Source organism: Nuphar pumila, chromosome 3, assembly GCF_984573655.1.
Source record: "Nuphar pumila chromosome 3, dmNupPumi1.hap1.1, whole genome shotgun sequence".
Classification (NCBI taxonomy): domain Eukaryota; kingdom Viridiplantae; phylum Streptophyta; class Magnoliopsida; order Nymphaeales; family Nymphaeaceae; genus Nuphar; species Nuphar pumila.
Window position 1 is genome coordinate 28,160,090 of NC_143251.1, and position 26,265 is coordinate 28,186,354.

At 36.7% G+C, this 26,265-nt stretch overlaps 1 protein-coding gene across 2 annotated transcripts in view; it reads right to left on the minus strand.

Annotated features, from left to right (window-relative positions):
• Positions 1–2,223: 2,223 nt before the first annotated feature.
• Positions 2,224–26,265, minus strand: part of LOC149842418 (uncharacterized) — a 50,783-nt gene continuing 26,741 nt past the window's right edge. For both annotated transcript variants that reach the window (XM_090001430.1, XM_090001431.1), the window contains exons 7-13: positions 20,679–20,803; positions 19,858–19,951; positions 10,551–10,955; positions 10,374–10,479; positions 2,991–3,077; positions 2,665–2,865; positions 2,224–2,458 (exon numbers count right to left, since the gene is read on the minus strand). In XM_090001430.1, coding sequence (XP_089857556.1) covers positions 2,758–2,865; positions 2,991–3,077; positions 10,374–10,479; positions 10,551–10,955; positions 19,858–19,951; positions 20,679–20,803 — 925 coding nt within the window. In that variant the 3' untranslated portion in view covers positions 2,224–2,458; positions 2,665–2,757. The remainder of the gene's footprint in view (positions 2,459–2,664; positions 2,866–2,990; positions 3,078–10,373; positions 10,480–10,550; positions 10,956–19,857; positions 19,952–20,678; positions 20,804–26,265) is intronic.

Genomic DNA, 26,265 nt, shown 5'->3' on the forward strand with positions numbered 1-26,265 from the left:
TGGTCCCTGAAAAGAGAAGCGAATGTGAATTATATGGGTTTCTGTTCCAAGGGATTCTGATCCTACACATGATTTTCTGAGATTGGCTTCCTTCCATCCCTTCCCTTTTTGAGTTGTGAGCGTAGGCTTTAGGGATACTGGTACCTTTTTCCATGCCTGCTTTAGGCAATCATGATTCAGTCTCTCATGGATGATTTCATCCAAAGATTTGAAAAGATACATCAAGATATTCATCAAGATATAGTAGTCCCTGCAGGCCCCCTCCCTACTCTTAGAACCCTACTTTCTTCCTTGTCATTCTTGCCTTTACAAAGAACCTTTTCCAATCACAGAAACACCCAAGACAGCCATCTGATCAGAGGCCACGGGATGTGAAGATTTACTATCACGCCTTATGTGGTAGTGACACAAGGGGCCTTTTGGTCTGAAATAAATGAAAGATGTGGTGTGAGTTTCTTTCAGACAAAAATCAGTGCAGTAGGGTAGACACTGCAATGAAAGAGCTGTATAAACTTCAGGCCTCAACCCCCCTCACCACGAGATCATAGACCTATTACACTGGCTTAACGTGCCGTACTTACAGTGGCTTTCCTGACGTGTTGTGGTTGCAGTTAAGGAAATGGCAGGTCTACACACACAATCACAAAAGGGTATCAAACGGGCCGGATCTAGGCTAAACAGGTACACGTTCCAACTTGGCAGTGGATGAAACTAGTTTTCGATCTGGATCCAACTCAGAACACATGATCGAGTTCTGGATCTAGATGTGATCCAACATGCTTTAACACCAGAATCAACAAAGGAACAGGTCAACCATATGGAGTTTTCTGTAAAATATATGAAACGGCAAACCTGAGACCCGTTGGTTATGATAGTGCAACCTAACCATCCAGCTATCCTAGTTATTATCCAAGTTATTGTGGTAATATATCCATTGAAAATGAGTACGAATTATTTTGATTTTCATATGAAAAGGTAAAAATTGTTGGGTTACATCCACTCCCTAACATATTCAATCATCATCTCTTTTCCTGATTCCGACCCAGATCTAATACCTGAGCACATTTGTTGTGAATACAATCACTAGTTGAATCTGATAAATTGGATTGGATCTGGCTACAACCTGGGGTGGAACTGCTAATGAAAGTATCCCCAACTGTCATGTGCAACATCCGTGCCATTAAGTTATAGCCTGAGAAAAGGGATCATCACCGTACGCTTCTCATGATGTAAACGGTTTGGATTTGGGTTGGATGTAACTAATACATGATCCAACTAATCAGATATTGGCTAATCCAAGCAGGATTTAGATTCGGTTTCAAATGGAGAAAAGGGAATACTGAATCTGATTTAATACATGCAATCGGATTCAACACCCATCGGAATCATGGATTTGGCTAAAAATTCTTAAATGGAATCTGGATTTGATTATTAACCAGATTTGGTTTTCTTTACCAAATCCGACTAATCGAACAATATCCAACCCGTTGACATCCCAACTTATATTAAAGATTATCACACGCAGACCCAAGATCATAATCAACTTTTGAAGAGCCCATTGCCTGACCAACTGAAGCAACCAAAAATTTGCTCATTGGTTTCCATCTCAGAACACTTAGGAAAGGAAAACTTTTGTGAGACTAAGAAAACCAAAAGGCAGACAGTTCCAATACAAATCAACTTTGAACCAGGGTAGTTAGCAAGGCCCCAGTTCAAAATACAAACTGAGCGTAGTCATTGGTTTGGGAACCCCCAAGGGAAAAGGACCTATTGATGCTAACAACAGATTATGGAGCCCAGAGGCTGAGGGCCTTTCTCGGCGGTAAAGAAAAGAACCTGATCCCCGTTCGGTGCGGCTCCTTTTAGGTTGCCTTCACTATTGTCTTGTTTTTTACTATTTTTTAAGAACTAGCAAGCTGGGGCTTGGGCAGACCCTTTCCTCTGGGGTCCTATGTTCGAAACCGTCTAGCATGGACTTGTGCCTTGTCCAAGTGGGGTCCAGTCCCCTTATAGATAAACTCCAGAGATACATGAAATTCACTTTAAAATCAATTCTAATGTATTCTATGGTCAGAAAATATAAGAGCAGGACAAAACTTCAATAACAGGAGTCAGAAAGGGGCATGTATCGCAAGTTTTACAAATACAAACGACAAAGAAGCTTTGTTTATGTCCATTTATTTCACTGAATAATTGGAATGACTGCACACAAATAGCACTGTATGGAATTTGAAGTCATTATGCATCTCAAAAAACTATAATTAATACAATTAAGTAATATAAAATACCTTACATAATACAAATGATATAATAAACAAAAAAGGAAAAAGTTAGCAAAAAACTCATCTTAAACACTTGTTTAACTTATTTAAAGGAGGAATACAATAACATATTTGTGGCACTTGGTTAACTCCTGGAGGAGAGAATGCAGAGCAAATTTGTCCGAATCTTTCATTACCTGTTTGAATGGACAAGAAAAGATCCAGTAAGGTACTGAACGTGGCCTCCAGGACAGGAACTAGTAACACTGAAGGAAAATTGTTTGATGGAACTTCATATTGTGGAAGTGCACATGTAGTTGGATTAGTAAGAGTTGGCAATTGAAAATAGATAGCCAATTCAATCCTACTCTACTTTCTGCTTGTTTTAGAGTTGGTAGGAAACCTGAACATTTAAGCAACTCAGAAGCAACCGTAGTGAAAATCCATAAGCTGTGCCAAGTTGATTGTTCCAAACGTAGTTAGAAGCAAAATAATATTAGCTGTTCTCTGTGCAAGGGTTGTCTCTGCATATCCGAGTACCACTAAGAATGTAGCCACCAAATGCACTCATCTGCATAGCAGGGTGTGTCCTTGATGGCAGAACCTGCAAGAAAAAGGATAGGGAAAAAAATAAAAATTAACTTAAGGAATCCAAAAAAGAATACGAATAACCTACACAAACTAATAGCAACAATTAAAAGCATTCTGGGAATTTTCAAGAAAGCACACCTGATATTCACGTAGCCAAGGTTCAGAAATTTGCAAACCCACAGCCATCTTTTCAATTTGCATATTGTGCATGCATGCTGCAAGAGGCTGCAACAAAAAAAAAGTCTAAATGACCAATAAAGAAAACCAAAATAACAGATTAATTACAACAAATGTTATACATATATATATATATATATATATATATATATTCATTCATTTAGAAGACCAAGTACCCAGCCTGAAAGAGAACATGTACGGTTGAAACCAACACAACCACATCTTTAAGGAGACTCTAGAAAACCAGAAAAAAAAATAAATGCACACAAACAAGAAGAATGAATGTCTGAAAGAATAACGTTCTCATTAAATAATTATATGTAAGGTTGGACCCCGGTTGCATCTAGGTTCCTCAACTTGCATTCAACCTGCAGAAACCTTATCAGAGATGGGTAGGGGCAACCGTATGGTCATCTAGATCCCAATCTGTTGTTCAACCTGTCTAACCTAATGAGGTCCATTTTTAATCGGTTGTTTAATCTCTTAAAACAAGCTAAACTTGGGGTTGCATCCAGATATACGTCATGAACTTTGACCATGCCTTAGCTATATCCAACCAAACATCCTTATCTGTTCCATCTAGTCCATTTGAGTGCAGTTTATCATGCTGGAATACAATTGCTGACCTGATCTACACCCAACTGAATCTTTAAAAAAAACAAAAAAGAATGCAATCAAGTTACTTATATGATCTTTGAGCAAATACATTAAAGATGATCTCACTGGGTTCTCCTAGCGAAAGCAATCATAAGGTAGAATCTTTTTTTTGACAACAGGTTGAACGCTCTTTATGAAAGCAATCATATATTACAAAATTTTGAGAACAGGTGGGCTGCTTCTTACTGCTTATGAAAGCAATCATAAATTAGAAAAATCTGCCAACATATTCAACGACACCGCAGGAGAATGAGATTTTTATACCTGCTTCTAAGCTTTTTCCTGGCTGTGTCTTCGTCTACTAATTATTCGTGCAAATGATTGCAATGCTCAACTGTTACCAATTAGAGCTGCGCCTTGCTCAGACGTGACCTATTGAGACTAGCGACTAACCGTAAATAACAGCCTCGTTACAAGAATTTAACTCTCCGGTTGCAGATCAAATGCAGTAAAGCCCCTTGACCGCCATAAGCAAAGCATCAACCTGACCGAATGGCAACTTAGGTTCCTTATATGGCAAGGTTTTTTGTGATATATTCCAGGAAAAACGCAACTAAACAAGAAATTTAGAAACACAAAGGAAATGATGGCAAATTCCAACCATGCACATTTCCGCTGGAAAGCTACGTTAAACTACAAGAACTATCCAGTTCTCCAGAATTCTCAGTCAAATTATTTTCCAATCTAGCCAAAAGATATAAAAACTGAATTAATTACTGCTTGTAATTCCTTCTAATTCATGGAGGAAAAAGCCCCAGCTAGTAAATGATCGGAATAAGTCTATAAATCGAACGAATTTCTTTAAAAAACAAGTCTATCCATTGAACGAGTCGAGCTCGGGATCCAGCAAGACGGTGAACCAAGCTATGAATAGATAAGTCAGGTGGTGAAGGCACAAATTAAAAGAGAGAGAGAGATCCAAGTCCAACCAGAGCGACGGAGGAGACAAGGCCGTAGGCGGCACAGAGGAACAACAGTGCTGTTAATGAGTGGCATTCTACAAAGTTGCCTTTTCACATGATAAATCTATCATATGCTTCTCTCCATGAGCAACTTGTGCAACAACCCTACACCGGGCCTTCTTTTCCAAGGCCTTGCATAGATAGGAACCATTGGGGGGATCCAGAGAAATAGGTCAAATTACTATAAAAATGACCATTATAGATTAGACTCTCTGTATTTTTGGGGAAGATGCAGGTTGTTCTAATTGACAGAAAGGACAGGGTGGAGGAATCTTGGAATGGTAAGCATGCTACAGGATAGCCCCCAGAATTCAAACTCAAGATCCTCACTGCAATAGTACGACTATTGATCCACAACAACTGGGCTTCTGTCTTGGTAGCTAGTGTAACAAAAACATTTCATACATGTCAATATGCAGTTGGCTGTTTTTTGGGTTAGTGAGCCTGAATTCCAAGGGCCACCTTGTCGTCTAATGTTTGGGTTAGTATGCCTAGTAAGTTACTTGTGGGAAGGTAGATCAATCCATTCAATACAAGTAGGGCCATTATTTCTTATATTTGCAAGAATATTCTACAAGTTTCTTAGTTTCTTCATGGAGTCCTAAACAAGCTGAGCTGCTGGCAACCCATTTGTACTTGAATCGAGCTCAAGAAACAAGCATGACAAATTGAACTGGACCCTGCTTCACAGATGATATATCCAAACAGGCTGAGCTCAAGCTCAAGCAAACTAGTGCTCAGCTCGAGCTCATCCAGTTAGGAAGGAGGCACTTTTTTTTTAATGCAGAAGTTAAGAATTCAAGTGTTGCCTTTTGCTTCTCAGAAAATTTTGAGAAAACAAATTATTTATTAATTATTCATGCTTGCTCCAGCCCAGTTGCACATTCAGCAAAGGTGAGCATTTCAAGAGTTTTTGCCTATCCTGATATAGAACAAGCACAGGCGCATCACAGCAGTTCAGCTTATTTTCAGGTCTAGTATCTTTGTGGAGATGGCTGAATAGGAGCCAAATTGGTAATGTAGGTAGCGAATTGGCTCTGCAGCAGGGAATGTTCAGCAGGGTAAAAATACAGTATTACAAGGCATAATGTGTTTAAAAAACTTGCTGGTTGGCACATCCGAGTGAATTCATATTGTCACTTTACTAGGCCAATCACATGAATTGACTCGAAAGCTGACCACTTGGCTTAATGAAACCATAACTTGGCCAAGCCATGGGTTAACTTGGTATATATATATATATATGTGTGTGTGTGTGTGTGTGTGTGTGTGTGTGTGTGAGGGTAGCGGCTTCCCTCATTTGAGTGGACCACAAGCATATATAATGTTAATATATTTATTTATTCATATTGTTACCAGGTTAACCCACCCAAGCCCCAAAGCAAGCCTTTAAGTCATTGTGTTTTTGAACCATGGGCACAAGTTCATTGCTAGGTAAGTAAGGCAGCTATCTAATCGATAGTAGGAGAGGAAGTGTGTTAAAATGACCATTAGTTTGGGAGCCTGCTGGAAGCTTAGTGCCCACACAAACCTTTATATCACCAAATATCCATGTATCTTCCCACAGCCAAATCAAATTATCCTATTACGTTGTCTTGGAGGTGCATGCCTAGAATACTCTTTCTCCATAGAAATAGCAAAACAATCAATTAGAATAATCCAACATTTCCCACAGCCAAGAAAGAGGAAACCTATGAAAAGGAAAGCAAGATGACAAAAAAGAATGATGTACGTACAAACCCCTGCATGCATATGTGCTTTATGCTGATAAAGAAAATGAGTGCAGATTCTTAACCTCTCAAACCACATAAACGAATAAAATAGTCCCTTGATCCCTCTACTTTTCTCCTTTTTCTCTTTAGGTATCCCCACAATAGGATCTTAATGTCTTATCCATAGACATGCATGCCTATAGTGTAGTACATTCTTTATGTAATGGTTGCATTGTGAAGGCATGAAGCAGTCATGGATAATTATGGCTTTGAAATCTTTTCGATACATATAAGTGAATTTCATTTTCTTTTCCTCAAAAATGTTTCAATTCAACAAAAAAGAATAATAACCCCCAGCAGTGGATATTGTATGATTCAATTCAGCATTACATTCATTTGGATTTGAATGTACTGGAACTCCTTGGATTAGACTTTTTTCCTTTATTTTTTCTTTTCTGGATGAACTGCATTTCTGATTTTGACCTCAGCATTTATAAATTCTATTCCTATCCAAAAACTGAATGCTATTAGATCAATGACAAAGACATTGTTGAGAAAGACGTGCTTTTCTAAATAAAACAAAATATTTGATTCATTCAACAAGAGAAAAGTTTTCCATTTCTTAGCTGAAAAGATAGGAGCTTTTCAAGAGGGATGAAGTGGAACAGAATTGACCAAACCGCAGAGTCGTGGAAACACTTTCTTATTTCATAAGGAATTCTTAGAATTTGAAAACGAAAAACCTTTGAATCTATTACAACACTTTTGCAAGAAGTTCCTGAGAAATTCAATTTTAAGGGACTTTCGGTTCTTATCTATGGGACACGCCAAGGTTGCCAAACTAGGAAGTGGAAGCAGGAAACGATACGGAAAGCGGAAGCGAGAAGCGAAGCATTTTCAAATTTATAGGAAGCGGGAAGCGAAGTATCAATTTAAAACTATGTCACATGGGTGCGGGTGCGGGTGCGACACGGGTGCGGCGCAATTTTAAAAATTTTGGACACGGGGACTCGACTATATATATATATATATATATATATATATATATATATATATATATATATATATATATATATCATGTGTGCATATATGTGGATATTGTCCTCTAAAGTTTGGCACCAGCATGAGTGTTTTTATAAACTTTGCAAATTGTACTTTTGCCCTTGCAGAAAGAGGGGTCTCGGGGCTCCCTCGGCGCAGGTCCCGCTGCACGGTCAGCGGGTCCAGGGGGGCAGCGCCCTCTGAATTTTTTTTTTTCTGGGGCTTATGTTTGAGACTCATGCTATATATATTTTTTTAAAAAATATATAAAAGATCATTTTTTTGTTTTTTGCCCTAAAATGGACAATTTTTGGACTCAGTCAACGTTGACCGAATCCAAAAAAGCAGTGGCGGAGCCAGGGGTGGGCAGTCGCTCACCCCACAATCTGAAACCGAAAAAAAAAAAAACAAAGAATCTGATTTTAAGTCTTGTATGCTAATGCCTACCGCTATGTGTGTTTTAATTTGTCTGGTGTGTGACAAACAGAAAATAAGTGTATGTTTACTTTTAATCCAGCAATCTCTTCTGGATATTATCGTCCGTGGTGTGTTGTCATTTAGATGCAGTTTGTTTTAGGTGGCGAGCACTCGCCCAGGACAGCAATCAGCAAGTGGTGCTGACACGTTTATGTCTTCCCGTGGCAGCGGTATCACATACACCCTAAGCTTCCACCTAATCTGGACCCGCGTCTGTCACTTCCCGAGTTCGAATCTGCATTCAACCGGATTCTGGATTGTGCGTTTTAAGCTTTAGAAGCTGCTTTTGGAAAGCAGCGTAATGTTCTGGTTCCTTGCTGTTTATTTGAGCTGAATGTATGCAAGACTGATCTCAAATGATTTGAGTATATTGTGATAAATATTGCTGTTTTTTTTACATTGATAACCAATAGATTTCAATATAATTCAAAGACTTATTTAAGTTTTATCTCTTCACCAACCAAATTTTTTTGGCCCCTCCATTGATCCGAATAAATGGATCGTCCTTCAAGACCATAACATTGTCCCCGAGACTCGAGGTCTGCCCACCCAAGGAAAAACTCCTGGCTCCACCACTGCAAAAAAGGATGGGCTCATCCTCGACTCGTTGACCGAGTCTGACTCGGCGTTGACCAAGTCTGGGCCGTGTCCTAAGCCGCACTCGTGTCGGGGCGTGTCGACTCGGGTGTGGTGCCTCCCTATCCGAGTCCGTGTGACATAGATTTAAAAGCAAAATATTAAAAAAAAATGAAGCAATATGGTAATTGAATAGGAATCGAACAAGAAACAAATAAAAACTAAAATAAAATTGATCATTCTTATATTTCGTGATTTTTCAGTAAAAGAGTTAATTTTTTGTTAAAATCTAACAATGATGGTTACTAATTTAAAGAAAGTACATGTAAAGTGAGTGAAAGCGTGAGAGAAAATACATGAAAAATATGAAAAGAAATGTGAGAAAAGCATATAGGAAGCATAGACCATGTGTGTGGGAAGCATAAAAAAAGTGTGGGGAATCGAGATTCCCATGGAGTTTCGGAAGCGAGGAGTATCGTGCTTCCCACCTACCTAAGAAGCTTCTGGTAACTCTGGGACACGCAGCGTACCCGTGTTGACAAGCGTCGACATGGGGGGGGGGGGGGGGGGGGGTACTGGACGCAGTGCGGGTATGCCATGGGTCGGGCCCCGCACTGCTCCAAATCAGGTCCAACCGTGACCTGATTTGGAGAGAGAGGGAAGAGAAGGAAGAAGAGGGAGCAACTGAGGAGGAGGAGAGAGAGAGAGAGGTACCTTGCTGGAAGGGGTCGTGTGCCTCATCATGGTGTTGTTGTCCAGTGAGTGGAGGAGGAGAGAAGGGAGGAAGGAAGAGACTCGAAAGGGGGTGGGGTTGCGAAAACTTGCCCTCACCACCTCTTTCCCCTTTTCCTTGGGTTGGGTCTCTCTATCTTTTCTTTTCTCCTTTACAACTTTTAAAACACCTGGTTCAAGAAGCAGCCAGGTGTTACCTGAGTCTGATCCAGGTCAGATTCAGACCTGACTCTGATCCAAACCCGGTTCTGATCTAGGTCTAAATCAGGCCTGATCTGACCCAGGTCTTAAATAGGTCTGGGTCTGATCCAGGTATGAATTAGGCCTGGGTTTGATCCAGGTCTGATTCTGACCTGAGACTAGCACAGGTCTGAATCAGGCCTCAGTATAAATGACCTGGATCTGTTTAGACCCAGGACTGATTCAGACTTGGGTCGGGTCAAAGCAACCCATATTTTGACTAGACCTGGATCTGTTTTGGTCCAGGTCTGAGTCAGACATGGGTCAAGACTGACTTTATATATATATATATATATATAGAGAGAGAGAGAGAGAGAGAGAATGGGGATTGTGCTGCTCCCTGTTTAGTTAAGTCATCGTCAAACCTGGTTCTGATCCAAACCCAAACTCTCTCTCTCTCTCTCTCTCTCTCTCTCTCTCTCTCTCTCTATATATATATATATATATATATATATATATATATATATATATATATATATATATATATATATATATATATATATATATATATAGCCATGTCCCCGTACCCTCATTTTCTAAAATTTCCGTGTCTTACCGACATAGGTTCTTATGCACCTTTGAAATTAACACCAACTGCCACAGCAATTTGCTTAACAAGGAAAAGGAGAGGACTTGGCCAAAAAAATACTACCTAAATGTTTGAGAGAAACAACCTTTTCTAAAATCCTACTGAGAAAAATTCTTTAATGTGTGTGTGAGTTTCAGGCGTGCATGTGAGCCAGTATATGCAATTTTTATAAGTGGATGAAGATGTGCTCCCTGACCACTTGTGTTATGTGGAGATTAATGTATGCAGTTGTGCAGTACTATGTGAGACATTAGTCTCTTTCTCTTTCCATTATAAAACGCAATGCAAAACATAGAGATAAAAACAGAAAACATGTAGCAACAGATGGATTATTTATCATGAAACAAATGAAATGCACCTGAAGGTACTGATGATAGATGGCAAAGGGTGCTGAATAAGATAAAAGTGGAAGAAGTTCTTGAACTATATTCCACGGATCTAGCTCAGGCGCAGCGACTATCAAACTGCAAAATAAGTTGTGATTTAGAAAAATCAATTAATAAGCACTTAATTTCAACAAATTGACTGCCTTTACCTTGTGAAACCATTCTGTTTCCACAAATCTATATATTCTTGTGATGTACGCTTTCCATATTTAGCTCCATTTGGAATTTTGGGTTTCGTAGAATCATTACTTTCACATGTTTCATCTGACAAAACTGTAGGACATGGATATAAATTTAAATTAACTGACTTCTCTTCAGCAGAATCAGCAAGGTCTCCAGTGTCACTGGCTGATTGCAAAAATGAGGAACTAGGGGAGCTGTCTTCATGAACCATATGCTCATGAGGCGTAGATGCTGAACCATTAGATGCTACCGTAACACTGTTGTCAATATCTGACATAATCTTTAATGGTGTGAGATCTGATGCTGATCTGCAATTCTGGGAATTTTTGTCTTGAGCTAGACAAAGATCAAACACAGCAATACAGAAAATCCTGCATTGCCATTTTTTCCCTTTACTCAGACATTGGAAAGAGAAACTTAAATATTCAAAAATTGATACAAAGGTGATTAGATATTATATATTAGACATAAAAGCAGAACCACTGTTTATAATTGGCTGTTTACTTGATTCTCTGGGGGGCTGAAAATTTAATGACTATGTCACACGGACTCTTCTAACAGGGCACCGCACCCGCACCCATGTGGGTGAGACACTTGGACACAGCTTCCTTTGTGTTAGGTGAAGTCAACCACACTGAGGTCCATTTCTATCCAAAAGTAGATTCAATTAACCCTAATCAAGTCCATTTTTATCTAATATTATATATATATATATACATAAATGCACACACATACATGTAGTGTTAACTTAAAACTGTTATAATTTATATATATATATATATACACCCTCCCCGCATCCCCGCACCCAAGTTTTTTTAAAGTGCCGCATCGCAGCATCCGCACCCGCACCCACACCTATGTGACAGTTTAATGATGTTCTAGACCCCTCAGGAGTCTGTGTTTATCTGTTACAATCTTTTTTACAAGCTAATCTTTATTCCTGGCAAAATCCCAAAATTTCAGTAAATATCATGATACGGAACATCTAAATATCAAGATTCGGCGACTTGTCTGAGCTGTTTCATACTTCATTGGTTCCTTTCTTCCTAAGAACCTCCTCCATGCTATTTTGAGCTTCTGTCATTGCGTCTTTACCCTTGTTCTTCAGTTTTTTTATGGTTTATGTATAAATTCTGATTGCAGACTGATTGGCATCATTAAATTTCTATTGATGTTAGGGTGGCTATTTGAAAATTTCAGGCAGGTCCTGCTATGATCAATTTAAGATGGATTCCTGGTGGCTCATCTAATCTTCGTTTGTTTAACTTTCCTAGCATTAACCCTTGCTCTGTCTTTCAATCGGGTCTCTGTGAATTTGACTGTTTCTTCTTTTACGTTTTACCCCTTTTTGGATTTCTAGTACTGCTTCACTGGGCCTGCTGTACCCATAACAATCAATTCTTCCTCAAGACCACAACTCTGGCTCTTCCAAAACATAGATTTCTTATTGTCACTGCTTAGCAGTTGCAGTCTTAGCAGCTGATGTTGTGTGATGGTAGTTGACAGGGTTGGAAAGGGATTTTATGAGGTCCTCTGTTCTACAGCTGTAACAACAATTGATAGTGTGGTTCTGAGTTCCGACTTCTCAGTGCAGCAATGCAGTTAGAATATATATATATAGGGTGCTTCTATGGTGGTATACCACCATAACTTACTGTGGTACACACTTTATTTACATTTAGATGATGTTTAGTGTGTTATATTTACCATTTTCATGTATTAAAGTTTACTCACATAAGATGTTTTATACCATTTTTAAACCACCCTTATTTTCATGAATTGTGAGCTGTTGATTTTTCACCATCTCAAAAATAAATCTTATGGTGTGTTATACATGATAAAGTCATTTAACATATTAAATAAACCATGTCAAACACATCTGTATGGTTAGATTTACCATTTGGTGGCTAGATCCATACAAACAAGAGTGTGTACAACCCAGAGTTACCAGTCGAGGAAGCGGGAGCGGGAAGCGAGGCACTTTCAAAAATTTAGGAAGCGGGGAAGCGTGGGATTACTTAGAAGAAAATTCTGAACCGTCTCGGAAGCGAACCGAAAGCGACCTAGGAAGCGAACCGGAAGCGAGGGGGAAGCGAAAAAATGGAAAAAATGGGGAAGCGAGGGGGAAGCGTGGGGGAAGCGCGCTTCCCATAAATGGGAAGTGTGTTTCCCATAAAAGGGAAACGTGCTTCCCATAAAAGGGAAGTGTGCTTCCCAAAAAAGGAGGACGCTTCCCCTCACGCTTCGGAAGCGCGACGTTTTGCGCTTCCGAAGCGCGCTTCCCCTTTTACCTAGGCGCTTCCGGTAACTCTGGTACAACCATAAGGTATCATGGTACAAAACCACCATACATTATCCCATATAATATATATATATATATATATATATATATATATATATATATATATATATATATATATATATAATTTATTTATATTTATATAAGAATTGGTCCCTCCTACCAGCTTAAAGCATGGACAGTTTAGTTTTCAGATTTGATCCATGTTTTATAAAAATTGTAAATCATACCTTACAAATGTAATCTCTAGAGTATATTTAGTGCAAAACATGTATCGGATCAGAGAATTTTAATGATCATAGATGTCTTTAAAGGAATTTAAGAAAATAAATGAATCATATTGCATCTAAACTTTGCAATAAAAAAGTTAGGTTTTCTCATCAAAATAGTTTGGTGCAACACATATATTCTAGTAAACAAGCAATAATAAACACACCCCCGTATCTTACAATACACTACAATATGGGGCATATCTAAAGATACACCCTAAATGCAGTTTAAATGCACTTATTTCAATTTTTTTAAAAACATATAAGGCCCCTTGTGGCTAGTTCATATTCATCCCTAAAGAGCTTAAGTGATTTAGAGAGATTTTTTTTCAAAAAAAGATGATGTTGATGATACTCAATGATTGATGTTATCTAATTCATTTTTGTTTGAAATTTAAAAAAAAATAGTTATGTAAAAATTTTAAGCATTAAAAAAACAATGTGTTTATTTTGTTTATGTAAACACAGATCATTATGAATCTTGTAACTTATTGGCTTAAATTCGATATTTAATATGCATATTGCATAGTTTGCATTTTTCTTGTGAGATTGCCATTTATAGCATATCTTGATTATTGAAGGTTCAATGTCTTATGCATGCCATTTATACCAAGGCATAAATGCTTCATATGTGATTTTATGGTTGTATTTTGTGAAATTCATCATTGTTTCATATGTTATAATTTTTTTAGAATTTTTGCTATTTTTCTGATTTTTCTTGATTTTTTTGGATTTTTAAAAAAAATTATTAAAAATTTATGATATGTTTATGATACAATATGGTGTAACTATGGGCCCGACCGATGCAGGTTACAATACCACACATACAACCTTGGTCAACTGTCATGTTTATGATTTGACTTTGGAAAGGAAGTTTCCTGCCGTTTTCTTATCATTAGGAGACAGTGGCCTAAACCTGACCTGTGTTTTGTGATCAACTGAGTTTCTGCTATGCATGGAGGGAAGTCTATTATTGGCATTACATACATAGCACATTCGGCAGAGTTAGCAGCTTCATATCACGGTCATCATCGATATATATATATATATATATATATATATATATATATATATATATATATATATATATATATATATATATATATATATATATATATAGTGTTCATGTATATGTTTGTGTGTGTGTGTCATAGCACTAGATAGGAAGAATGGAGAAAGAGGGCTAGTAAAGCTAACCCCATCAAGTTGGATAAGCTTCATATTGATGATGATGATGATGACATATATATTATATATATACTGGAAACTGGTTTTGCTGATTCAGCAACTGGTTCATTAATGATCCATGATACAGTCTGTGCAGAATAGTTTATGGTTGACTGGAATATCCGGTGAATCTTCTGACCCTGATATGGACCCACAATGGGTTCAGCTTTTGTAATTTGTGTTCATCAATGTATAAAACCCAATGCCATTAGAAGACACCTGTGTAAGCCCAATCTTTCCTAAAGAGAAACTTGCTATCAGCATGTCTTGATTATTTATTCACATTCACTTGAAAGAATTTTCAAATCAAGTTGCAAGTATAATCCAAGAAACAGATTTTTTACAAGAAGATTAACGTAGAATTGTTAACCTTAATAAGAAAAATAACAGTAAACCAAGCTTACCATTTTTGAGCAAAACTAGGTTTAAATGACCCTGCTTTCTCTCAAGCCTGTCCATTCGGCACATACCTATTACAAAGTTGATGGGTTGGGGATGCAGTATTAGAAGTGGCTATGCTTGTGATTTTGTTACCGCACCTCATTACTTATGGAGGACAAATTTCTAAAATCCATTTTATACTTGATGTAAAAGATCAATAGAGAGTCCATGACCCATATTGGGATACGTGCAGCAAAATTGAGCCCCTTGTTCTTTTTCTCCTCCTCCATTTTTTTGTGTGTGCATGTGTTTGGGATTCACAGATTCGAAGATACCAAAGTCTAACATTGTAATATCTCATAATTTTTCCATAATTTTTAAGCCCGAAAATATAATTTTTAAATTAAATATTTAGATTTAATATGCCAAAATTGTGAAAAAATATTAAATATGGGATGACGTCAACCTGGGTCTGGATATGGTCTAGAGCACATTGACAAGGTCTAAATGTGTTAAGAAAAATATGTGAATTTATTTGTTTTTTAACCTTTAAATTTGAGTGAAATTTGAGTTAAATTCAGGTGAAATTCGAGAGCGAAATTGATTAAAGACCATAGTTAGATCTATTTTGGAACGTAGATCTCGTAGGAGATCTGTTTTATCGAAATTGGATATCGGTTGGTTCAAAAAATGCATTTTTCTAAAATGACCAGCCTTTATTTTTGGGTCTCTTCTTAGACAACTTATTGAGAAAAATATAAAGAGGAACAAAGATTTGCATATGGTTTTTATTGATTTGGAGAAAGCATACGATAGAGTACCTAGGGGCGTTCTTTGGTGGACAATGATGAAGAAAGGTGTTTCTCTCAAGTACATTAGTATAATTAAGGATATGTATGAAGGAGCAGTAACCAATGTCCGCACTTGTGGAGGGGTGACAACTAATTTTCCTATAACGGTTGGGTTACATCAAGGATCTGCTTTAAGCCCTTTCCTATTTGCTATAGTGATGGATGAGCTTACGAGATCAATTCAATTCAAGAAAATGTGACGTGGTGTATGTTGTTTGCTAATGATATTGTTTTGATTGATGAGTCTAGAGATGGGGTTAATGCTAAGTTAGAATTATGGAGACAAACATTGGAAGCAAGAGGTTTGAAGTTGAGTAAGAGTAAGACAGAATATATGGAATGTCGGTTTAGTAAAAAACGAAGTAATGAGGGGAGTGTAGTGAAGCTTGGTGAGCAAGAAATACCGGTGGATGATTGTTTCAAATATTTGGGATCTATCATTCAAAAGTATGGAGAAATTGATGGAGATATAAATCATAGGATAAAGGTTGGGTGAATGAAATGGAAAAGTGCAACTGGAGTGTTGTGCGATCGTAGAATGTCATTGCGGTTGAAGAGAAAGTTTTATAGGACGACTATTAGGCCTGCTTTACTATATGGTACGGAATGTTGGGCTGCCAAGAGACATCATATTCAAAAAATGAGTGTAGCTGAGATGCGTATGCTTAGATGGATGTGCGGAAATACAATAAAAGATAAGATTCGGAACGAGGAGATACGTAAGAAGGTAGGTGTTGCACCCATTGAAAATAAGATGAGAGAGAATCGTTTACGGTGGTTTGGACATATTCGGCGAAGGCCTAACGATGCTCCAGTTAGAAGGATGGAGAAATGAAAAAATATATTAGTTAAAAGAGGTCGGGGTAGGCCTAGGAAGACTTTGATGGAGATGATAGGAAAGGATATGAATGCTTTGAACCTCACCGAGGACATGACATTGGATAAAAATGATTGGAGGAGAAGGATTCATGTGGAAGACCCAGAATGATTTTCTTTGTTGGTTCATATCGCCGACCCCAATTGTTTTGGGATGAAGGTGTAGTTGTTGTTGTTGTTGTTGTTTCGATTTAGATCGAACTCAACCCGCTTCGTTGGACCAATGTTAATATAGATCTAGACCCAGTCCAAGATACTATTGACTAGGACCCGGTCTAGGTTGAGATCTAATTGGATTTGGATATATATATATGGATTTGGATCATGGGTCCAATCCAAACCCATAATTCATCCATGTCATTTTAAAACTAAAATGAATTTAAAACTTTAAAATAAAAAAGATGAATTTAAAGAGTAAATATGAGTTAGATTTCTACCTGGGATAGAACTTTACCACAATTGGCATTCTAGAAGGGGGCATCCCCACTTAGTGTGGAATATTCCACAAGTTAAATAAAATATATAAAATATATTCTAGATAATTTTTGTTGAGGCCCATGTGTCTAGAAGGGAGTGTCACCTCCCTCTAGAGACATTTCCATATTATAAAAAGGGTTGAGAATCCCTCTCTCTCTAGAAATTTTCTTCTATAGAGAGAGAGAGAGGTGAGAAATAAAGAAAGAGAAGAAAAAAAGTGTGAGTTAAGAGAAAAAGAAGAAAAGAGAGAAGAAAAAAAGCATCATTATCTACGATTTTTCCTCCTTCCTCTAGTTTTCCGTAAGATCAAGAATCAAGGTATGGGTTTTTCTCTAAATCTGAATGGGAAGGGAGTTAGTGTAAGTTGATTCAAGCATGGGTTTAGAGAAAAAAAAATCTGGTTATAAACATATATGTATCATATTGTTTGCCAATTCATGGGCATGAATCTGAGCATATACTATTTGTCAATTCATGTTCACGAATCTGATCAGATATATGTTTATTTTTCTGTCTACTGATTCATGTATTTGAATCTAATATATTTATTTTTCAGTCAGCAGATTCATGTATTTGAATCTGATATATATTTATCAGTCTGCCGGTCATGTGTTTGAATCTGATTTCATGTATATCTTTCAGTTAGTCGATCATGTACATGAATCTGATATTAAACATGCTTTTGATAAAAATCGGTCATCTACATGAATATGATATTAAACATGTGTTTTATGACAGTCGGTGATATACATGAATCTGATATTAAACATGTTTTTGATGTTAGTCAATCATGTACATAAATCTGATTTTAATTATATGTCAATCGATTATTTACATGAAGCAGCAGATTATACGCATAAAACTAACCATAAATAGATGTTTGCATGATTGTTGATCATATACACAAACCTGATCATATGTATAAATCTGATCTTGAGTAGATCGTTTGCATGTTTGTTGATTATATGCATAAATCTGATCATAAATAGATAGGTTTGCAAGCTTTCTATATGCATGTGTATGTGCTTGGTCAAATGTGTGTTCTTTTTGTGTTGTGAATGTGCATTGTTAACATAAATTGTGTATATTTTTGTGTTTTATGTTTACTGAAATTTTGCAATGGCAATAATCATTTTTTGAGATTATGTTAGTGGTTGTGTGTGAAGTTGTGAACCACTGTGGGGCCTACGTAGGCCATGAGCATGTGTTGGTCATGTGTTATTGGAATTGTTTATGCATTGCAAAATGATTTCTGAAAATTATTGATTTTTCAAAATTAATTATACTATTAAATTATTAGGGCAAGGGCTCAAAATTGTTATTGCACGTGGATTTGCATAATTGTTCATGTATAAATAACTTGTAATTGATTAAAATGGTAAAAGATACTAAAATAGTATAACAATGCTTTTCCTTGATGTCCCTTCTATAGTGTGGGAATCTTGGATGATGGTCGTGGGGGACCGTGAGGATACTAAAACTCCATATGCAATTATGTCTCCAATAACCTGATGTGAGGTTTATGTTCCCGACCACGGTTTTAGGGAGCTTTCAACCACTTTGTTTGGGGTGGTGTTAACTCAGCTATAGTTATTGGTATACCAAGAAAGTAGTGTCAATAGTTGTAGATTTTCATTGATGTCTCGGCATTAGCCGAGAATTCCTAATATTTTAATGGAACATGAGGATTTCTGATATCGATCCAGAAAAAAGTCTGAAACTCAATCATTAAAATACAAATTGTGTTGCGCTATAACTGGGAACTACCTTAAACCTCGAGAACTTTGCCCGTTTTGAGTATTTATGGGTTTGTAAGGAAAAATGAAAATTAAATTTACGTGCATTTAATAGTGACATGCATGCAAAAGCAACTCTGATAAATAACTTAAAAAGTTACTCATGCATGTGCATTGAATCATGCATTCTTTACTGTTCAGCATTAGTTTCATGCATTCTTGAATATTTGATTTAGCGTGATATTATTGAAAGTCTGAATGGTAAGTTATGTTATTTTCTTTATTGTTGGATTTTTAGAAGAATTCGTACAAGGACTTCAGTTTATACCCGTTTTCTAAAACTGTTTTTAAGGCACAGAAGCTCAATGATGCACGGGACTGGCTAGCTGAAGGACTCGAGGCTTTGTAACTTGGTGGCTTGGGTTTTGACCTGTGTGCAGGATTTAATTGAGTCGATTTTGGATTTTGAACTTTTTGACTCATGGACTAATTAAATGAAGTTCAATTTATTAGTTTTAATTGACTCTATACATGAAATGGTTTATAGAATGGATATATTAAATCTGTGATGTACCTCGGGTCCTTGGGAGGTTTTCCACAATTGTTTAAAAAAAAACCACACTTTGTCGAGGGTAAGTTGGGACCGTTACAAACATGGGGTGGATGGAAGAATTGAGAAGTTGTACTGGCAAATAGAATCATTGAAAAGAACGAAAGGACAAAATTTGGTCATCTTGCCAAACTATTGAAATGTCTCCCTCTTTGTTATCAGGATTGCCACAGTAGAGAAGGCACAGCAATTGTAATCTTTTAAAGCATTTTTACATAATTAACAGATTCAAAGCCTTGTCTATCTGTTGGTGTTCAATCCAGTACTATTTTCAGGGATAAGTCTGCATATTTCTCTGATGGACATTATTTACCTACATCATGATTTGTGACACTTGAGTTGCATTCCATGTTATAAGTATGATATTGACATCCAAAACAATCATGAAAATAAGTGCTGCTATCATCTTTTGGCAACCTGTTAAAAAAGAGAAAAAAATCCTCGAATATGAAACTATAAAGATCGATTAGAACATAGAAAATACAGAAAATATATTATGCTCCATCTCTATGAAAGATTATGGAGAAAAAGGTTTGGCCTCACATACCTGCTACGGATTTCGTAATCGAAGTTAAATCTTTCTATTATGTCTGTTGGATAAGGCTTATTGCCATGGTAAGTGTTGCATACAGAACCCGTACCTGTAAAACTAACATAAGTATCACACGGTGTTGCATGAACTGATGATTCTAAAAACACATTATTCATGGCTGGAAGGTATACATAGCATAACACAAAATACTATAAAAATCACAGAGCTGATAAGAGACCAATTAAAATAACTTGATGCATCCCATCACTGATGGTTGAGTCAGAACAAAGAAGTAATATCTCGCTAAGCACAAATGATGAGATCATCTTGCCTATAGTAGTTCAACTACTATATGAAAAAGTCTACATGTTCAACCAGCAGCCAGATCTTTGACCTAAGATACCACCCTGTGCGAGTAAGAACTATAGTATGCTTTGCAATAGAAAAAACTTCACAATAGCATATGCATTTAAAAGCAAAGATCCATTTTCATCTGCTATACTATGTCTAAAAGTAATGTTTATAGTGAATGAGCTATTTTAACAGAACTAGATCCCTCATGTCTCAACAGATACATTTTATCCTCACTGCCCCTGCCGATCATTCCCACACCCCCTTCTCTCCTCCTCCATCCAAACTCACACTCTGATATTAGATGAATATTACATGTAAAGCATGCACAATTGACACCATTGAATTATATAACATCTATATTTGATAATTCCTTTTACCATGAAATTTTTCATTTACTTTTTTGTTAACATGCAGATCATTGTAGTACAGAGTAACTCCCTAACTAGAGAGAAAAACTTGAGAAGAATCATTAGAAGTTATACCAGCAAGACGTTCTGCCACTGTACCAGTAAGGATGCCCCCAACCATATCCACCAAAAGAACATCGGAATATGCACTAACATTAGCCATAGATAAAATAAGAGACAGGGTATCCATTCGCAAAAACCTGCATGAAGAGGTGAATTAAATAGAATTAAATCAGACATAAAAAAAGGGGAAAAGTAATTTGCTTCCACCTCTAGTCTACAAAATTCAATAGGAAAACCACGTTCAAATTTTCAAAAAAAAAAATGAATGACTAAGGCAACCAATCAAAGCTAACTCCTACATTACATTAAAGACCAAAAGCAACAGCACATATAACAATTTAAGAAGCACCAGCAACTTACTAGTTAGATTCTCTGAAATAGTTAGCTGTCCCTGTTTGGATGACACCCAAAACCAGGTTGGTTGTCAAACAAACCAGGTTTGGGGTAAAATTGGATTTGGCCAAAACTGGGTTTAGTTTTGCAAAGTGACTCTTCCCAATTTTTTCAACTGAGTTTTTTTGGGGGAAGGGGTGTACCACCCTCACCACCACCCCTTTCACTTCATGCAAGGTTCCACCATGCCCAACATGAATCCAGCCATTTTTGGCTGATGATTGGCAGGATTCCAGCTTTTTGTTTTTTAATCTCATTGATGGCCAGCCACTTTCTGGTCATCCACTGTAATGAAAGTATGCGGAAATGTACACACAAGTGCACAAGCACAATAACATTCCACTAAGGTACAATACAAGAGTCAAGAGGCAATATAAGCACAAAGTGCAAACAAGGCTTACAAAGAGCCAACACAAGAACACAATATAAAATAATAAGTTTTTATTGATGTGAAGTGCTTGAGACAGCAAGTTACACAAAATGGAGACAAGTGTTCCTATATATATACATAACAATAGAGGGAGAGGGAAGAGCTCCCAACAGTCACATTTGTGACTGTTGGAGGCAAAGATAAAGAGTTCCCAAAGGTCATAAATATGACACTTGGGAGCTTCTAATGGCTCTATGGTCTAAAAAGACCATAGAGCCCTTGCCCTTTTTACATAAATACAAGGGAAAAAATAACTGTTGGAGGCAAAGATAAAGAGTTCCCAAAGGTCATAAATATGACAATTGGGAGCTCTAATGGCTCTATGGTAAAAAAAGACCATAGAGCCCTTGCCTCTTTTATATAAATACAAGGAAAAAATAAAAGACAAAAAATATAGAATTTGTCCATAGTGGAGAGTGCCTATTACAAAGCAAAAAGACCAAAATACCCTTGATGGACATGGTCAAAGACAAGATTATACATAAATACATACATATACATGAATATGTATATATACATATTCTAATCAAACTTATGGTGGTAACACCGAAAGTTTGCTAAGAAAGACAAATTGAGGTGCAGAAAGAGCCGTTGTAAAGAAACTTGTTAGTTGATACTCATACGTGACATACGAAAATTCGATAATTTCTCTAAAATACTCCTCACGTACATAATGACAGTCTATCTCTATAAGCTTTGTACGCTAATGGAAGGTGTTAGAATTCTAATAGTTGTTGTTTTCATTCAAAATTAGCCCATTATCAATTAGATGTAAAAAATGATTTCCTTAATGGTGATCTTAATGAGAAAGTTTGCATGGATCCTCCACCGGGATTTAATATCGAAAAAGGAAAAACTTTAAAACTCATAAAGGCTTTGTATGGTCTTAAACAAGTCTCAAGGCTTGGTATGACAAATTTAGTGTTATGATAAGTTTAGGTTTTTTATCTTGTTATACCGACATTGCTCTCTTTATTAAGAATACAGGTACAAATATTATGATACTGTTGTTACATGTAGATAATATGATCATTACAGGGAGTGATAAAAGGGGAGTTAATGAGATTAAAATTGTTTTAGAAGGAAATTTTGATGTCTTATTTGGGTTTTCTAAGATATTTTTTAGGTATCGAAGTAGCCTATTCTCCCAGAGGTTATATCCTTATCACAGATGAAGCTGACAGCTGATATTTGTGCTAAGTTATGGACATCTGACAACAAGAAGGTGGACACTCTTGAGGTTGTCAATGCAAAATGAAGACTTTAAGATGAGATACTTGTTGAAGATCCTACACTCTATCGACATCTTATTAGATCCCCAATCTATTTGTCCATTACTAGACCCGACATAGCTCATGTGGTTCATGCAGTCAGTCAATTCTAGCATGCTCCAATAATTGTGCACATGAATGAGGCGTTAAGAATTGTTAGATACATCAAAAATACAATTAGCAAAGGGCTTTTCTTATCTTCATCATCATCCTTAGATTTACTTGCCTATATTGATGTTGACTGTGGAAAAATCCTAATAATAAGTGTTAAAATGTAAAACTGTACATATATGTATATATAATAATATTATATTATTATATATATATATATATATAAATACATTTTTAATTTCTTTCTTTTCTGTATTTTTTTTCCTTTATTTTTATTTTTTGTCTTTATGTCATCTAGTTCAGTTTGAACTAGAATGACTGTTGCTAGTCAAGTCCTGTCCAGACTTGACTAGCAATAGAGCTGTTGGACTGACACAGTCCAACAGCTCTTAATAGAGCTGTTGGACTGACACATTCCAACAACTCTAAATAGAGCTGTTGGACTGTGCCCAACAGCTCTATTGAGTCATCTTTCAGCAGTGTATATAAAGGGGTGCAGCCCCTCTTGTATTTTACTCCAATGCTTCTTAAGCAATTGGTTTTTCATATCAATAAAGAATACATTTTTATTTTTATTTTGTTTCCAATTATACCCTTTTTAAGGGTTATGCTTTAGTGTCATTCTTGACACTTGCTCTTGTTAATCAAAGCTCGTGTTTCGAAGATCCCCATTTCATTTCATGGTATCAGAGCCGCGGAAGTACTAAATCTTGAGGAAAAGCTGTCTCGGTTTCCGTGCCCGTTTGCAAAAGTGTTCGCCACTTGAAGAGAAGTGTTTTATCACTTCATTGGAGAAGATTTCACATCTTGTTGTATTGTTTTTTTTTTCTTTCTTTCTCATTTTCCTTCTTGTTTCTCTTCTATCCCTATTCTTTCTCTCCTTGTAATCGATGGATGACAATGATAAAGTCACCATCATGCCTATGAAACTAAGCGATACGAACTATGTAACATGGGCTTCAATCATGAAGCACCATATATGGGGAAAAGGCTTATGGGGGATTGTGGATGGTTCCGATTCGGAACCTAAGCTATCTCTTACTAAAAAGGAGGGAGATAAAGACGTCCCTCTATCGGAAGAAGAGAAAATCAAGGCTATTGCCTCATACGAGAAGAAATGGAAAGAATGGAGAATATCTCATGCGAAGATAATGTCATGGCTTATCAATAGCGTTGACATTAAAAAATGCTCAAGTCTTGCCAAATTTGATCATGCCGATAAGGCATGGGAATACCTTAAGAATATGTATTCCCTTAAAGATATTGCACACGTGTGCAACCTCCAAGAAAAAGTTCGAATGATGACACAAGGAGACAAAACTATTCGTGAATATTACAATGGGTTGTCCGAACTTTGGGAAGAACTTTCCCTTTTAGAACCAAAGTGGCATTGTGCCGAAGACATCGAGCTTCGTCAGAAACAACTCGATGTTGAACATTTTTACCAGTTTATCACTGGATTAAGGCCGGAATTTGAAACCACTAAATCGGCCCTACTTCACCGGGGAAAAATTCCTTCTATTGTTGAAACTATTGAAGAGTTAACAATGGAAGAAAATCGTCTTCGGAAAGGTTCTTTAAAAATTGAAGATGATTCCGTTTTAGCCGTGTCTAGACCAGGGAATCATGTTCGATCATATAGGCCTCCTCACTTTAACCGACAAAATGGTGACTATGATAAGAAGAAAGTTATTTGTCATCACTGTCATGAACCGGGACACTACAGGCCACAATGTCCCAAACTTAAGGAGCTGAGAGAAAAAAGAGCTGCAATTGCTGGATCAGAGCCTAAAGATCAGGATGCACCATTTTCCCTGGCCCAACTAATGGAGATCCTTCAGCCTCTCATCAAAGGTGCCTCTTCCTCATCTGAAGCTTCAACCGGCGCAACAGCCTCATCTTTTTCTGATTTAGGTAAAATTTCTTGGCTTCTTGACTCCGGTGCATCTTTTCATATGACCCCAAATAATCAAAGTCTATCCAAATGTGTTAAAAATAAAACAAGTGTGTCAAAGGTCTTTACTGCTGATGGGACTTCTCTTGAAATAGAAGGAATAGGAGATTTTGAAAAAATTTATAAAACAAAAAATTTTTTTTATTCCAGAAATTAGACATGTTCCCAAATTAAATTTAAATCTTTTATCTGTATCTCAAATTTCTGATTATGGGTGTAATATTTCTTTTTCTTCTCATGGTTGTTGGGTACAGGATCGCCAGTCAGGCAAGCTGATTGGGGAAGGCCATAGAGAAGGAGGACTCTATTACATGGATTTTTTGGAAATGCCGAAGAAAGCTTTTTGTTATAATATTCAAAAAATAGAGTTGGAACTGTGGCATAAGAGACTTGGTCACCCACATATAGCCAAAATCCAACATTTTCCAAATCTAGGGAAATTTTGTAACTCTGAATCATTTGATTGTAAAGATTGTATTCTCGGCAAAATGAAAAGATTACCATTTCAGAACAGAACCTTTTTCTCTTCAAGACCACTTGAATTAATACACTCGGATGTTTGGGGTCCTGCACCAGTAATTTCTAAAGGAGGATTTGTTTACTATGTTATTTTTGTCGATGATTTCTCCCGACATACGTGGATGTACTTTCTCAAACATAAGTCTGAAGTATTTTCATACTTTCAAACTTTTCATAATATGGTTAAAAACAAATTTCAAAATGATATTACTATTTTTCGCACAGATTCAGGGGGAGAGTTTTTATCCACAGATTTTCAAAATTATCTTAAATTGCATGGCATCACACATCAAAGATCTTGTCCTTATACACCTCAACAAAATGGACTGGCAGAACGAAAACATCGCCATATTATAGAAACCACTAGAACTTTATTAATAGCAAATCAAGTCCCTAAAGACTTTTGGGCAGAAGCTGCCTTAACTGCCACCTATCTCATTAATAGGATGCCATCTTCTTCGTTACAAAATATCACTCCCATTGAAAAACTTATGAACATTTCTCCAGACTACTCTAGATTAAGAATATTTGGGTGCAAATGTTTCATATTTACTGACAAAAATGATAAACTTTCCCCTCGTGCGATTCCCTGTGCCTTTTTAGGATATGCTGAAAACCAGAAAGGTTATAGATGTTTTGACTTCAAAAATAATAAACTATATGTGTCTAGAAATGTTTCCTTTCTTGAAAAGGAGAGCTTCTTTGATTTTAGAAAATTAAAAGACGTCACTGAGTACTCCTTTTTGCTAGATCTAACATCAACATCTGATGAATATGACCTTGATTGTAACTTTGATGATGATCCAAGAATTATTGATCTTAATGTTGAAAATGAAGAAGTTCATAGAGATACTAGTATTCAATATTCCAGGCGACAAGAGTCTAATACTCCATGTGCACTTGAGAAATATTCTAACATTC